The sequence below is a fragment of the Lontra canadensis genome, unplaced genomic scaffold (assembly GCF_010015895.1).
Source record: "Lontra canadensis isolate GAN:19392208 unplaced genomic scaffold, GSC_riverotter_1.0 scaffold28, whole genome shotgun sequence".
NCBI lineage: Eukaryota > Metazoa > Chordata > Mammalia > Carnivora > Mustelidae > Lontra > Lontra canadensis.
This window is the reverse complement of record NW_022631022.1, coordinates 13,859,123-13,875,124: the sequence shown is the minus strand read 5'-3', so window position 1 is coordinate 13,875,124 and position 16,002 is coordinate 13,859,123. Positions and strand designations below refer to the sequence as shown.

Sequence of the window (16,002 nt, the reverse complement as noted above, 5' to 3'; positions counted from 1 at the left end):
TTTTACATGTGAATTCAATCAATTTATACTTCCCAAAATTCATTTGAGCTTAGTTCTCTTACTTTTTAAAAAGTTCTTCTTCTTTTCTTTTACAAGGTTTATTCATGCAGATTGAGTTTTATGTTCCCTCTTCTTCAACAAATGGATTATATTGATCCATACTATTGATTTTAATGTGGATGTTTCCTAAATGTTTACTGAAAATACAACTTCTTTTACCGAAGTATAATTAACATCGTTATATTAGTTTCAGGTGTCTAGCACTGATTTGATAATTCTATGCATTATTCAGTACTTACCATGCTAAGTGCAGTCTCCATCTGTTCCCAAACATGTTATTGCAATTTATTGAATATATTCCCTATGCTGTATTTTTTTTTAATCTCTGATATATTTATTGTAAACTGGAAGTTTGTATTTCTTAATACCCTTAATCTGTTTCACCCATCTCTCCACTCACTCCCACTCTGGCAATCACCATTTTATTCTCTTTAAGGGTCTTGTTTGTTTGAATGTTCATTTGTTTTTCATTATTTTTTTTAAAGTTTTTGTTTAAATTCCAGTTAACATGCAGTATGATTTTGGTTTCAGGTTTACAATACAGTGATTTAACACGTCCATGCAACACCCACTGCTCATTGCAGCAGCTGCCCTCCTTAATCCCTGTGACCTGTTTCCTCCTTCCCCTGCACCCACCCACCCCCACCCTCTGGTAACCATCAGTTTGTTCTCTATAGTCAAGAATCTGTTTCTTGGTTTGTCTCTCTTTTTTTGTTCCTCTGCTTGCTTATTCCACATATGAGTGAAATTGTATGTTATTTGTCTTTCTTCAAGTTATTTCACTTAGCATAAAGATGTTTAAGTCCTTTCTTTTGTCACAATTGGCTAGATCTCATTCTTTTTTATGGACAAGTAACATTCCAGTGTGTGTGTGTGTGTGTGTGTGTGTGTGTGTGTGTGTGTGTACACCACTCCTTCTTTGTCCATTCATCTATGGATGGACACATGGATTGCTTTCATATCTTGACTATTTAAATAATGCTGCAATAAGTATAAGGATGCATATATCTTTTCCCAATTAGCGTTCTCACTTTCTTTGTATAAGCACTCAATAGTGGAATGACTGGATTGTATGGTACTCATATTTTTAATTTTTTGAGGAAATTCCATACTGTGTGCACAGTAGCTGCACCAACTTACATTTCTACTAATGGTGAATGATGGTTCCCTTTCTCCAGATCCTCACCAGCATTTGTTATTTCTTGTTTTTGATACTAGCCATTTTGACTGGTGGAAGTGATATCTCATTGTAGTTTAGATTAGTATTCCCTGATGGCTTGTGATGTTGGACATCTTTTCATGTGTCTGTTAGCCATCTGTGTGTCTTTTGGAAAAAAATGTCTATTTAAATTCTTGGCTCATTTTTTAAATTTTGTTTTATTATTTTTTAAAGAATTTATTTATTTAACAGACAGAGATTACAAGTAGGCAGAGAGGCAGGCAGAGAGAGAGGTGGAAACAGGCTCCCTGCTGAGCAGAGAGCCCGATGCAGGGCTTCATCCCAGGACCCTGAGATCACGACCTGAGCCAAAGGCAGAGGCTTTAACCCACTGAGCCACCCAGGTGCCCTATATACACATTTTCATTTAAGTTTGAATTGGAGAACAAGTGTCACATACAGTACATGACAAATCTATCCTAATTTGTTTCCAGAACATGTTTTCTATCATAACAAGCATATTCTATATTGCACTCTTCTTGAATTACTGAATCATCTTCATTACCATTATTTACTCTCTCTATGTAGACTTACTGAGCAAGTTACTTAGGTCAGTAATAATTAGTGTCTGTTAACAAACTGTATAAGTAAAAACAAAGTACTCAGCCTCTTCCAAAGATAGGCAAATAACTTTTGGTCTCTGTTTACGTTTTCAGATACAAAATTTTACCTGAATAACTTTAGCTTTTACAGTCTTATGTGATAATTACTCTCATGAGCAAATTGGACCTGAAATTAAGCTCTTTTATTTTTTTAGGATTAATATATATTTATTTTAGAGAGAGCTCAAGTTGTGGGGTGGGGGGAGGGAGGAGGAGAGGAAGACAGGTAGAGGTTAGGGATAGAGATGCAGACTCACCACTGAGTGGGTAGCCTGATGTGGGGCTTGATCTCACAAGATCGTGACCTGACCTGAAATCACGAGTTGGATGCTCATCTCACCGAGCCACTCAGGTGCCCCAAACTTAAACCGTTTCTATACTCAAGAACTTAATATACCATTGTTCTGTCTTCGTGTTTATAACAAATTTCAAAGGTCACATTGTACCCAATCTTTGTTCTGCAGATCTTTCTGATGTTTTTGTCCAGAATAATGCAAAATGATACCTACAGGACAGCAAAGAGATTTTTTTAAAAATATGTTAATTTGTTTATCTATCTGTTTAGTGTGTGAGCATGGGAAGAGGCACAGGGAGAGGGAGAGAGAATCTCAAGCAAACTCCCTGCTGAGCTCAGAGCCTGACACAGGCCTTGATCTCATAACCCTGAGATCATGACCTGATGCTGAACCAGCTGAGCCCCCCAGATGCCCCTAGGTTCTTTGTTTTTTCTAAAAAGTGCATGTCAAGGTACATGAAAAATGCTTCAAAACAAGAAACATTTTTTTTCTTGTAATTATCAAAATGTGGGTTGTTTTTTTTTTTTTTTTTTTTTTTTTTTGAGTATGGGAAAGTCATAGTTCACATAATCCCATGAGGAAAAACTAGAGGATGATGAGAAAAATGCAACTTCATTAGTTGTGTCACTGGTTAACATAGTAGAGGAAAAAGAGAAAAGATATATGGCAAATGGAGGCAAACATGCTTTGTTCCTGTTGTATTAAGAGTTAGTTGATTGGAATATTGATGGTCTAAAAATACTAGTCATCACCTTTGGCAAGATGCCTTATTGTTTTATTTGGGGGCTCATTTTAATTTTCTTATATAGTTATGAACAGAAAAGGCATTCACTTTTTTTTCCTGTGTCCTTATTGTTCAAAAAGTGACATATTAGAACTTTTCACCTTAGATTCCAGTTTCTTAGAGGAGAAATTATTAACAAAATAATTGCTCAGGATATGAGCATCTTACCTTTTGTAATCTGTAAGCTGTACTTTGCTAAAGAGGCTTATCAGAGTCAAAGCATTCCTTAACCTCATTTCTACAGATAAAAGTGTCTCCACAAAATAAAATTTGACTTCTTTTTTCTGCAATCACTCCAGTAATGTAAAACTGATGTTTTATCAGTTTTATTCCTAATTGTGTTGTATTATATTCTGTTCATAAATAAAAATCACAAAAGAACCATGGCTCACTTTGAGAAATTAAATTGGGTAACTTTATAAAAATTTTAGTGCAATTTTTGTTGTATAAATTAATTTTACAGTGAGCATGTGTTTTATTATATTTAGAAAATACATACTAGAGAGGAAAATGACATATGAAATTTTTGTTTGTTTTGTTCTCATTTTGAGTGGGAAAAAGACAGGATTATTTTTTGCCAATAAGAATTATTTCATTTTGCAAGTCATTTCCATGAAGTGTTGAGCATGATCTACAAAATCTTTGTGATTCTTAAAAGAAGCGGGGGGGGGAGATAGAATGTATATACACATCTAAAATACCAGTATCATTTAGAAACAAGAGACTCCTATATGATGTAAAATGCAGCTTGATCTATAATTATTGAAAGGATAATAAAAAAAATGAAAATGTATTTTAGAAAGTATATATGTTTATTGTGAAAATTGGAGAATTTTAGAAACCTTTAAAATAGATTATAGTAATTCTCCCATATTGCTGAATTCATTATGTTTTTGAGCCAGAATCCCAGTAGATGAAGGCTCTGCTTGTTCTTGGGACCACCGTCTCTACACACCTGTCTTCTGGTTTACCTAGGCCAGAGACCCTCTCTAGATTACATACCCAGTCCCATCCTTTCGTGTCAGCTAGGATCCTACTAACTGCAACTAGTTATCTTTCTAGTAAAAAGCACTACATTAAAAAAAAAAAAAATCTCTTTGCTTTCAATCCAACTCCTAATGGTGTTAGATTCCCATTTTCTATGGTCCGTGGCTAATGTTGGAGTTTCCCCTTGATTTCTTCCCCTTTGTTTTATTCAGTGCTTCTTACCCTATCTTTTTTAATTTATTCCACAAAACTCTCACACTCTTGGTCCTTGCTTATAATCTGGTTTGATCTAGTCTTATTTTAATGCTGGGAAAGTACCTCATTACCTCAGGATGAAGTATTTTCCTGAGAGTAAGAATCCCTTCTTATGAGATAGATTTGTACATGCTTTCCTAACTACTCACTTCCTGAGTTTCTAAAGTGCCATCCTTGCATCTTATAATTCGCTTCATTAGGAAATGTTGCCATATGTCATTTTTTAAAAAAGGTTTACTTGTTTGAGAGAGAGCGTGCACAAATGCCATGGGGGCAAGAGGGGAGAATCCTCAAGCACACTCTCCCCACGCAGAGCCCAGTGCTGGGCTGGATCTCATGAGCCATGAGATCACAACCTGAGCCAAAACTAAGAGTCAGACACTTAACTGACTGAGCCAACCTGACATCCCGCCATGTGTCATTTATTTTAGAGTAATTTTCAGCTTTGATAGACAACACTAATATCCTAAAAATCACAAATAAAAAAGATGCGTGTTTTCATTTCTTTAAGACTGGGGATATATACCCTCTAGTGAGCTATACAGTATTTTCTCCGGTGTCTATAGCTTTTAAATGTTATATTTATCTTAATGTCCCATTCAATTGATTTTCATTATGCTGTCTAGTAAATTTTCCCTATTTCCTTTTTTTTTTTTTTTTTTAATTTAGCTTCCCTCTCTTTTTATGTAGTAGATCATGGCTCTTTAATCCCAACCAAACAAAACATTTCAATGAAAACTTCTCAGCTGTCTATTCAGAACTCTCTTGTTTTTCTCTATCATGCTTGATTTTTTAGTAACTATTTCTTATATTTATTACACCTAAGGAGGCCAACTACGTATCCCTTGAATTCAATAAAAAGAAAATATACACATAGGGACCTGGAGAAAATGTATGAATCGTTTACTTATTCTGAAATATATGGATAAGTTCACATTCAGAACAACCTTTCAGCTAACCCTGCTTTCTAAGTTCATATATATTTTACTTTTCTTGGGTTCATTAGCAGACTATTCCCATCTGGTGTTCTTTTGAGTTAAAATTACTTTCCCTACTAAGACAAACGACAAATTCCCTGATGTGATTGCAAATATAACTAAATTTCCTACTTATTTTTTAACCTAAACTAAAAATGCTACATTACACCCACATACCCCCTCAGCTCAGTTAGAATAGGAAACTGTCCATGGACGACTGATTGAAAATCTATCATGGCAAGAATTGTTCAATTCACTTTAATGATATTGAAGATACCCACTCTGCTAAGCATTACAATGGAAGCAACCATGAATAATACATAGTTTTAATTCTGAGAGAACTCAATAATTTTTTGCAAGATAAGACGTCTTCGTTATGAAAGGAAGCTGAAAGATTCACTTGGCTTAGGCTGTATTTATTGAAAAGGATGGATCCAGTTGTATTATAAACCTTAATATGGGGGTCTCCCACTCCCGTATTAGGTCATACTGCTGCTCTGTAGATTCACGGGAAGTGTTGCAAATCTTGACTAGAAACTCATGTAATAGCAAGGCTCGATCTTGCTGTTTAAAATTTAGAAGAAGTTTCAGTGAAGCTTAACTCCCTGCAGGGAGTCTTCCAGTACCATGACCAAACATATTCTGGGAAAACACACAATGAGGGGAATGTACTAAGAAAGGGGAATATGCTGTTACTATACCGTGGAATTGAAAAATTGTGGAAAATTGGTCATTTCAACACTGTGAAGATACTCTGAAATGAGGTTTAAGATATTTTGAAATTAGATTTAAGGATTATTAAAGCAAAATTTATCATTTTTTGCATTAATTTATTAATGCAAAATTGTTTCTTGTAAATGCTAGGCTCCTGCAGGATTTTTGTAAATATTCATTCATTATGCATGAGGCAGTTGTGTGAAATTACCTGTAAATGTAACTTCAGAGAGTTATAGTCTTTCTTTCAGGAAGTCACCTGCAGGCATTCCTGGGTGGCTCAGTAGGTTAAACATCTGACTTCAGGTCACATCATGATCTCAGAGTCCTTGGATTGATCCCCATGAGGGCTCTGAGCTCAACAGTGAGTCTGCCCTTTGCACTCTCCCTCTACCTCTCCCCCAGCTCATTCTTTCTCTCTCTGTCAAATAAATAAAACCTTTAAAAAAAAAAAGTCACCTACATAGTTAGATATGAAAAACACAGAAAAGGACTCATCCAGACAAGTCTCTTTCCTATCAACCTATGGTGGTTTCTGGAAAATCTACTATGAGTACTAACAGTTGGTATTTATTTAGTATTTTGAAATCTTTATAATACGTTGCTTACCATCATACAATTTGATCTTCAAAATAATACTGCAGGTAGGTAGATATGTAGGGAAAGAAAGTAAGCCTTAGAGACCTACGTCTCTCTGTGAATTATAAGATTCCTAAGTGGCAGAACATTCACTCCACAAAATATGTGTTGTATCCCAAGTATGTGGCAGGGACAATGATAACCACTGTTAAACATTAAGAAAAGAAATTTGGAAGACTGGTTGTAAATATGGCCTGAAAAAACCCATGTGAAATGTCATGTGATTGGCCCTATGCTAGGGAACCCAGGTCACCTGGCTACTCATGCAGTGAGTTTTTCTACTGCATCAGTGGCTTATCATTGAAAATCTTTCCATATGCTATAAAGTTATCTCCCTTTAAAATATTACCATTACCATGGAAGAGTGCCACTTTTAGCCTTTACCTACTACTAATGGTCTCTTATGAATTAGTTGATGAGTTCCTTCCAAAAGGATAGGCAATGAAAGCAGTCCCCTACAGAAGGAATTACAGAATGAGCATACTTCTGGGCTGGGAAGGGTGGAAGTGTCAGGGAGAATACAGAGTCAGGAATGAGAGGCCTTAGTAGAATACAAAAGAGGGGTGGGCTGTTTTCGGAGGGATACTGTCAGCGTTGAGAATCTACTTCCCATATGCTTCACAATTTTGTCAACAACCAGTTTAGCCCAAGGAGATCTATATCATCCTTGGCCTCATAGAGTCCACAATATAGCAGGACATGGGTATTATCAAGTAATTAGAGCTTCTTGCTGCTATGAAAGAAGTTGTACAACAGTGTTACCCAGTCTAATCTGGGAGATTAGAGAGTTCTGTGTGTGCAAATGACTGACTGGGGCCCTAGAAAGCTGAGAGAAGAATAAGTGAGCAGAATTACTGTGCTTACTATCATGACTTGTCAATAACTAAGAGGCTCTTTCAAAATAGTATTTTCAGGGAGAAGTGATAAAATAATTTTATGCTGAAATTCTCCAAAGCCACTGATTTGGCTGGCATTATAACTTATCTTTACAGAAAATACATGTCTTCAAGAAGACTTTGCAGGCACTGATCTACCCCATGTCCTCCACTACCCCCCACAACTTCGAAGTCTGGACGGCAACAACACCCACCTACTGTTACGAGTGTGAAGGGCTCCTATGGGGCATTGCTCGTCAAGGCATGAAGTGTTTGGAGTGTGGAGTGAAGTGCCATGAAAAGTGTCAGGACCTCCTAAATGCTGACTGTTTGCAGAGTGAGTACCTGGTTATGGTCGAGATATATATGCAGAGCCTGCCTCATCCTCCGTGTTTTCAGATTAGACCTCTTCAGCTCTTGCTGCTTTTCAGTAATTCCAACCCCCACCCCTCCTATCACACAAAGATTCACAAACCACCCATCAAGTCATATCCTTGACGATCTGTTCCCATAGTGCGGAGCGCTAACTTAGATGCCTTAAAGCAATGGCACACCTGCCCAGTAGAAAACTTGAAAGCAACTTCTGATCTGTTTGGTCACTTCCATCTCATAATAGACCTGTGTGGAAAGTGGGACCCTGTAAAGTCATTTTCCTCAGACATTTGCCTTTCCTAAGGCACACCCTTGTGATTACAGCAATCTGAACTCCTTCCCAAGCCTATTTGGAGTCGGCCTGAAGGAGTCATATTCTTGGAATTGGGAGGTTTTGTGTTTGAATATCGAAGACACATCTAACCATATATATAACCTTGGGCAAGTTTTTTAGCTTCTCAAGGCTTCATTTTTCTCCACCAAATGAACAAGAATAATAAAATTTTACCTCAGAGGGTTATGAGGAAGACTAAATGAAGTAGTCTCTGCTAAGAGTCTGGCACATAGTAGATATTCAATGAATATTAATGGCTTCCCCCATCCTTTTACACTTCTGAATAGGTACATGTCACTTCGACCTTTATGACAAGTTATCTTAAATTTTCCATTTCCAGAAAAAGTTCTTTGTACTGCTGCTTTAGATTGGGTCCAGAAATGCCAAAACATCACCATCTAAAATACATATTACTGTCTTTGCAGTGTTGCATTGATTTGGTTGTGGCTACAACCCTTAAATTACTACAGAAAACAAAACCAAAAAACAAAACAAAACAAAAATACTGCCAATGAAATCTATTTAAACAGGGACTTTCATTTGTAAACCTTTCTTCACGTGTAAACATTGTCCCCTCTGTTTATTGTTCATATGAATGCCGTGAATGTGTATCATATCACATGTTACAGTGAAGGTGTAACATCCATGGGTTGCCTAAAATTGAGGGGGATCAGAAGAAAATGTCAAAATAAAGATTAAATCATAAATGCTGTCACAGCTGGTTTTGTATTAAGTCATGCACATTCTACAGTTTTCTCTACTTTATTAGTATTCTCCCTACACTATCAGATCACATGGAGGCTCCTAATGGTAATGAATGTTTTGTTTTGTTTTGTTTTTCCAAAATGGGTAGTGTCTCTTTGAAAAATAAAAAGTATTTTTAGGAATAACTGCTTAAAAGGAAGGGAGATTGATTCACTACTATGGAGCTAACTTGCATAATCTCATAATCCGATTAGAATTCTACGTATTTAAAATATGAATTGTAAACAGACATTTTAAGAAATTAGCATATTAGGGCAGTGACATTTGAAAAAAACAGAAAAATATTGCCATCTAGAAACAAATGGCTTGAATCCATTAAGGAAAAAAATGATGTAGATTATACTTCAGAAATGAGCTGGTTCTTCTCTCAGTGTTTTAGAGAATAAAGATGTCACACATTCATTAGACTTTGGAAACATTTTTATATTCTGTTTCTTAAGATACATTGATGGATATTGGCTAAATTAAGCAACATTTTCTTCGAGGTTATTCATTAAAATGTACGTATAAATTGAAAGAATCAAAAATAGTTGAGAAAAACGAGGGTAGGTGTGAGTGCCCCAGGAAGAGAGTATTTTCTTTAGTAATACCTTTCTACTGTTTTCCTAAAATCCACCTTGCATTGAACAGAAAGAGGCTTTGCAAGTATTTGAATTCAACTATACCACTTTGCACAATAGCTATCAGTAAAATTTGAAATTGACTCTACAGAATCAATAATACTTTAAGAAATTTCTCTTTTCATTGCTTTAAGCAAGAAACTTTTAATTGTGACACCCCTTGTGTAAAAGACTTCCACCTATGTCTACAATGGAAGAAAAGGAGAGAATAAGAAAGTGGGAAATCAGTGTGGGAAGTCTAGATAATGTAGCCAGCCTTCTGCGAAAATGAGGAGGTTCTGTGATTTCTTTCTCAAAATGGTCAGTCTATTTGAACACTTGTAAGAAAAATGTAGACCTTGTCAGGAGCTTAATTCATCATTAGAAAATTGCAATGTGTAAATTAACAGCTTGAACAAAGACCCGCTTCCTAATAACTTCTATTCTTTAAACTTCTACACTTTAATCTTATCACTAGAGAAAATATTTAATAAATGGACTTCCTATGACAGTTTTTCAAATACTTGTCTTTTTCAAATCAGAGTCTTCGGGTTTTTAGAACATTTATTATTTTGCTAATCTTTTTCTGAAGACTTTGCAGTCTGACAACATAGACACACACAAACACACACACACTCAGAATAAAAACAAGAATTGTTCTCTTTATTTCTCCAGAATTTAGCACATGTTGTAGCATAATCAGATGCGTAATAAATGTTGGTTAAGCAAACGAAGGCATGAGAACTGCAGTTCGAAATAACATGTAGTGGTTTAAAGACCATTCTTTTGTAAAATCACAGATTTTTAAGGGAGCCTTTGAGTTCAGTGGATTGGAGAACTCAATCTACTGATTTTACTGAGTTCACATAATCCAGTTTCTTGTCAAAAAGAATCAAATAGATATCTTACATAAAGTTAGATCCCATATCTCTGAACACCCAGCGTAGCGTTCTGACCTAATTTATAAAGATATATGCAAAGCTTGTATTAGGGGAAAAATGGCAATTTCAGGAATTTTATTTATGGTTCTTTCCCACTCTCCCATGTAGTATCCCTGACTTTTAGGCAAATTATGCTGCCCAGATGTTGGCCTCACATCATGATAATGACTCAAGTCCTATCCTCTATGGCCAACCCACCGAGCTTGAGTATATCCCTATCACAGTATACCTACTTCATTGACTTTTCAACAACATTAAGGAGAAGATCATCTAATAAGTTAATTTGGGTAAAAATGGAATCAATAGTTGAGTTATTGTAATACAATGGTCATTTTCTTAATCTTAAGGAATAAACTAATAAACTAATAATAAATCTTCAGATTTAGGGTAGGCTGCTGTAGAGGGACAAAAATGATGAGTATTGTCATACCTGACACCATACAGGTATTCAACATCAGTAAGCAATGGGTATCTTTATATCTAGATTTCATAGTCCTCAGTTACTTGAGAAAGATCTGGTTGCTAATTCTGCTGCTACTGGAATTTTTCAAAACCTTTCTTTTCTTTTAATACTTTTAATGCCCCTTAGCTAAAGACCACTGAAAACACATTTATAATATTTTTATGTAGTATTTGTATTTATAGTATTTTATATTTTATATAGTATTTGTATATGTAGTATTTTATTATTTCATTTAATTTGAATTTAATTAATTAACATTAGTATATTACTAGTTTCAGAGTTAAAGTCCCGTGATTCATCAGTTGTCTGTAACACCCAGGGCTCATTATATCATGTGCCCTTCTTAATGCCCATCACCCGGTTACCCCATCCTCCCATCTACCTCCCCTCCACCAACCTCATTTGTTCCCTGTGATTAAGAGTCTGTTATGGTTTGTCTCCCTCTCTGATTTTGTCTTAATTTATTTTCCCTCCCTTCACTATGATCCTTTGTTTTGTTTCTTAAATTCCACAAATGAGTGAAACCGTATAATAATTGGCTTTCTCTGGTTGACTTATCTCCCTTAGCATTATACCCTCTAGTCCTTGCAAATCCTTGCAAGTGGCAAGATTTAATTTTTTTAATGGCTGAATAATAGTCCATTGTATATATAAACCACATCTTCTTTATTCATTCATCTGTCGATGGACATCTGGACTCTTTGCATAGTTTGGCTATTGTGGACATTGCTGCTATACGCATTGGGGTACAGGTGCCCCTTCAATCACTATATTTGTATCTTTTGGGTAAATACCCAGTAGTGCAATTACTGGGTCATAGTTTAACTCTATTTTTAACTTTTTGAGGAACCGCCATAATGTTTTCCAGAGTGGCTGCACCAGCTTTCATTCCTACCAGCAGTATAAGAGGATTCCCCTTTCTCCACATTCTCACCAACACTTGTTATTTCCTGTGTTGTTAATTTTAGCCATTCTGACTGGAGTGAGGTAATGCATCTTTAGTTTTATAAGTTCAGTTTATTATCTATTGCTACAAAGGAGAATATACAGCAGGATAAGCCATGGGGCATCTCAGTAAGATGGTGTTAGAAAGCAGAGGTTGGTCTGAAAGTGAGGAAAATTTATGATTGTGTAGGTTAAAGAAATTCTTATCTACCAGGAGGAAGGACAAGAGTGAGGCAAATAGCTGTACTTAGCAAAGAAACAATGGTCACTCATGGGGAACCTGGGTGGCTCAGTGGGTTAAGCCTCTGCCTTCAGCTCAGGTCGTGATCTCAGGGTCCTGGGATCGAGCCCCACATGGGGCTTTCTGCTGAGCAGGGAGCCTGCTTCCTCTTCTCCCTCTACCTGTCTCTCTGCCTACTTGTGATCTGTCTCTCTCTCTCTGTCAAATAAATAAATAAAATCTTAAAAAAACAAAAGAAACAATGGTCACTCATTAGTTAGGAGAGGGGTTATTTGGTATTTTATGGTTTGTTTTCATTTGTGGTTAGACAAACTTGTAAGATGGCCTTGTTTGTCTCATATCAACATGGTCATGGTCACACAGATCATGTGAAGTTGGTGTCCTGTGAATTTGCTCACGTCCAATAGGAGAACAGTGTGGCCTGTTAATGCCAGGCTAGCTTCCAATAACACTGTGAACTAGTCATGTCAGCCCACTTCCATTCAGAGGCGGGTTAAGAAAAGAGAAATAGAAAAAAATCTTGTGCTTAAAATTTTATTTTCTTTTATCTTGTTAAAAAAAAAAACCTGTTGTGAAAAGTGCTAAGAACAAAAAAGATCTTTCCTCTTTCCATCTCTCCTTTGATTTATTTCCTTACATAGTAAAAATACTTTTGAAATCGAGCACTCTTTTTTCTTTTGTTAAAATTAGTTTTCCCCTCATCTATACAATTTTTGACTCTGAGATAATTGAGAAATTTCAGGGAAGTTAGTATCTAATTTTAGTATATGTGCTGCCAAAGTGAGCACAGAAGTTAGTATCTAAAGAATGCTGTAGCTTTGACAACCAATTTTGAGAATACATTCCTGGTTTCATCTTTTAATATGCAAATATTTCTGAACTTGTTCTCAAAGTTTGCATTTACCAATAATGGGATGATTAAATATGGTAGAGGTGGGCAGTGAAGAAAGGTTGACTTTTGGTTTTGGACGCAAGCTCAACAAAAATAAAATTACTTTAGAGAAGGTGGCAGTTCCTTGTAAGGGGGCTCCCTGCCCACATTCTCCTACTGTCAGTGATGGGGACACCTACGAGAATAGGAGGTGATGCTATGCTAGGACTGTGACCCTCCAATTATCCTCCTGTTAAATGTCAGTTCTTTGTTGTGTTCCAGAAATTGTGTAGAGTGTGTAGCTTTGATTGTATAAGACAAAGGAGACAGGTGATTTGAAGATGGGAGTTGTAGGTCTGCTCCTGGGAAAGACTGAAGACCTGTTAGAAGGGGAGGATTAAGATGATCTTGGCTGTAAAGCAACTAAAGGGAAGAGGTAAAAAATGCCAGCTACATGCCCACCTATATGATGTCATGAGAAAGAAAAACAGGCACCAAGAGCGGGGCCACCTATAGGATTTTATGTGGAAAGGAAAGAAAAGCAATAAAGTTTCTTAGGCTAGAGACTCCTACAGGGAGAAAGCCTTAATATCAGACCTTTCCATGCATATCAACTACCTACCTCCTCTGGCTTCACCAGCTTGAAATGCATTTATGGATATGAAAAATTAAAATACTATAATAATAATTTCTTCTGGTTTCTTTGAACTATTTTTTAAAAGATTTTATTTATTTATTTGATAGAGGGGAGAGAGAGAGTGAAAGAGAAATAAAGAGGACAAGCAGGGGGAGCTGAGCAGGAAGCCCGATGGGGCTTGATCTCAGGACCATGGGATCAAGACTTGGGCTAAAGGCAAATCCTTAACCAACTGAGCCACCCTGCCACCCCTGGATTTTATTTTCTTAAATTTTCAAATACTTCATTGGCTCCCATTGCAAGTAGTTCTAGAGCATTAAGCACGTGGCAGATATCGGGTGTGGCATTGTCTGTGGGGAGGGCTTTTAAGGAGTTGCTTTAAAAAAAAAAGATTTTATTTATTTATTTGACAGAGAGATCACAAGCAGGCAGAGAGGCAGGCAGAGAGAGAGGGGGAAGCAGGCTCGCTGCTGATTAGAGAGCCCAATGTGGGGCTCAATACCAGGATCCTGAGATCATGACCTGAGCCAAAGGCAGAGGCTTAATCCATTGAGCCATCCAGGGCCCCAAGGAGTTGCTTTACAGGTCAAGTAATCCTTTTTTTTTTTTTTTTTAAACATATAATGTGTTATTAGCCCCAGGGGTACAGGTCTGTGAATCACCAGGTTTACACACTTCACAGCATTCAACAGGTCAAGTAATCTTAAAGCTAAAATCCCCAAATTCCATATTAATGTAAAATTCTTTAGTAAGTGCTTGTTTCTTCACCTTGTGACATCTAGACCTTATACTTGCTCAATTATTAGTATTGAAACTTTTATACGTTATCTCATTTAATCCTTAAAATGACTCTGTTAAGAAAATGCTGCTATTATTTCCTTTGTTTATTCAGATGAGAAAACTAAGGTTTACAGAGATAAAGTAGCCCAATTTCAGATGGTTAGTAAGTGGCAAGTTAGGAGTCACACAGGACTGTCACCTTCTAGTATTCGCAAAGCATCATGAACCACTGTGTTCCTTTGCCTTACTGAAAAGTGATTTCCTTGATGTATTTCTTACATTTCATATTTGGACTTATGTCCTTGTTTTATGCTGACTCTAAGTGCATGATATATGTAAACTAACCAGTTTCTGGTTTCTAATGATGGGCATAGCCTTTGTTTTCTGAAAATTCCAAACCTGTGCCCAGTATATATTATCTTTTTTTTTTTCCTTTGAGAGTTTCATTTATTTGATATGAAGAGAAACAGCATGAGAGGTAACACAAGCAGGGGAAGTGGAGGTGGGAGAGGGAGAAGCAAGCTTTCCGAAAAGCAGGGAGCCCCACACAGGGCTCGAACCCTGGACCCTGGGATCATGACCTGAGCCGGAGGCAGACGCTTAATGACTGAGTCACTCAGGTGCCCCTATTTTGTCTTTTCATAAGACTCCACAATGTATGTATCATTTTACACTGAATTTATTTTAATTTTTTCCAGGATTGTGGCCTTAGGGTGAGAGCATACACAAAGTTCCTAAGACATAAAATTGAACCCAGAGCCAAATTAAATACTCAAATACAGCAATAATTTTGTTTTAGGTTTCCCAGGAAATATTTTATCTTCTCTTTTTGTTGAATGTATCCTGTTTTCTAAAGACATGCTTGAGACTTGGCATACACATTTAGTTGATGTTGGCCTTACAGGCTCGCAGTTAAGCTACATGGAGTTACAGGCATCTGAGCCAGTGGTGATTGATAAATGTTTAAGAATTTGCAAGGCAGTTGCTTGAAATAAGCCATGTTAGGAATATTTTATACCATAAAAATCTGCTAATATTTCAGGTAAGGTTTGGTTTTGTTGCTGTTACTATTTGGTTTTGCTTGCTTGTCTTCTTCCATGAGGGAGGGGAGAAAATGTGCCAGTGAGTTAGGGAAACTCTATCCCTGTTAAGGAAGAGATAAGATCATATGCTGAGAATGGAGGTTAATGGGGTGAGGCAAGAGACTTGAAGAAAATAGAAATTTTTGGAATTGCTTTTGAGAAAAACAAAGAGATTGAGATCAAGAGAGACTATTGCAGCTGTTAGATGTATATAGATAACAATCTGAAACACTAAAATCATAAATTGCCATGCAAAGGTGGTGAAATTGTGAATTTCACATGAAATTTATATGTTTTGGGTAAAAAATAAAAATTATAGAGAAAGTGAGGGTTCCAATTTAGTGGTCTTCCCATTAAAATATATAGAAAGGGACCATGTTAGCTAAGTTTGCCTCTGTTTACAGATGAATCCTCTTGTATCTCTTGCAAGGATGAATTTTGTTGTGCATATTGTATCCTCTGATCTGTCAATTAAGCATTTTTAAAAGTAACAGTGATACATTCCATTTGGGTAATGTATTACATTTTACAAAGTGCTTTCAGTGTACATTATCTCTTTTGATC

The 16,002-nt window shown here is 36.4% G+C and overlaps 1 protein-coding gene across 1 annotated transcript in view; it reads left to right on the top strand.

The window, feature by feature from the left end:
• Window positions 1-16,002, top strand: part of UNC13C (unc-13 homolog C) — a 601,184-nt gene that overhangs the window by 247,478 nt on the left and 337,704 nt on the right. The window contains exon 10 of the mRNA XM_032864917.1: window positions 7,526-7,745. Coding sequence (XP_032720808.1) covers window positions 7,526-7,745 — 220 coding nt within the window. The remainder of the gene's footprint in view (window positions 1-7,525; window positions 7,746-16,002) is intronic.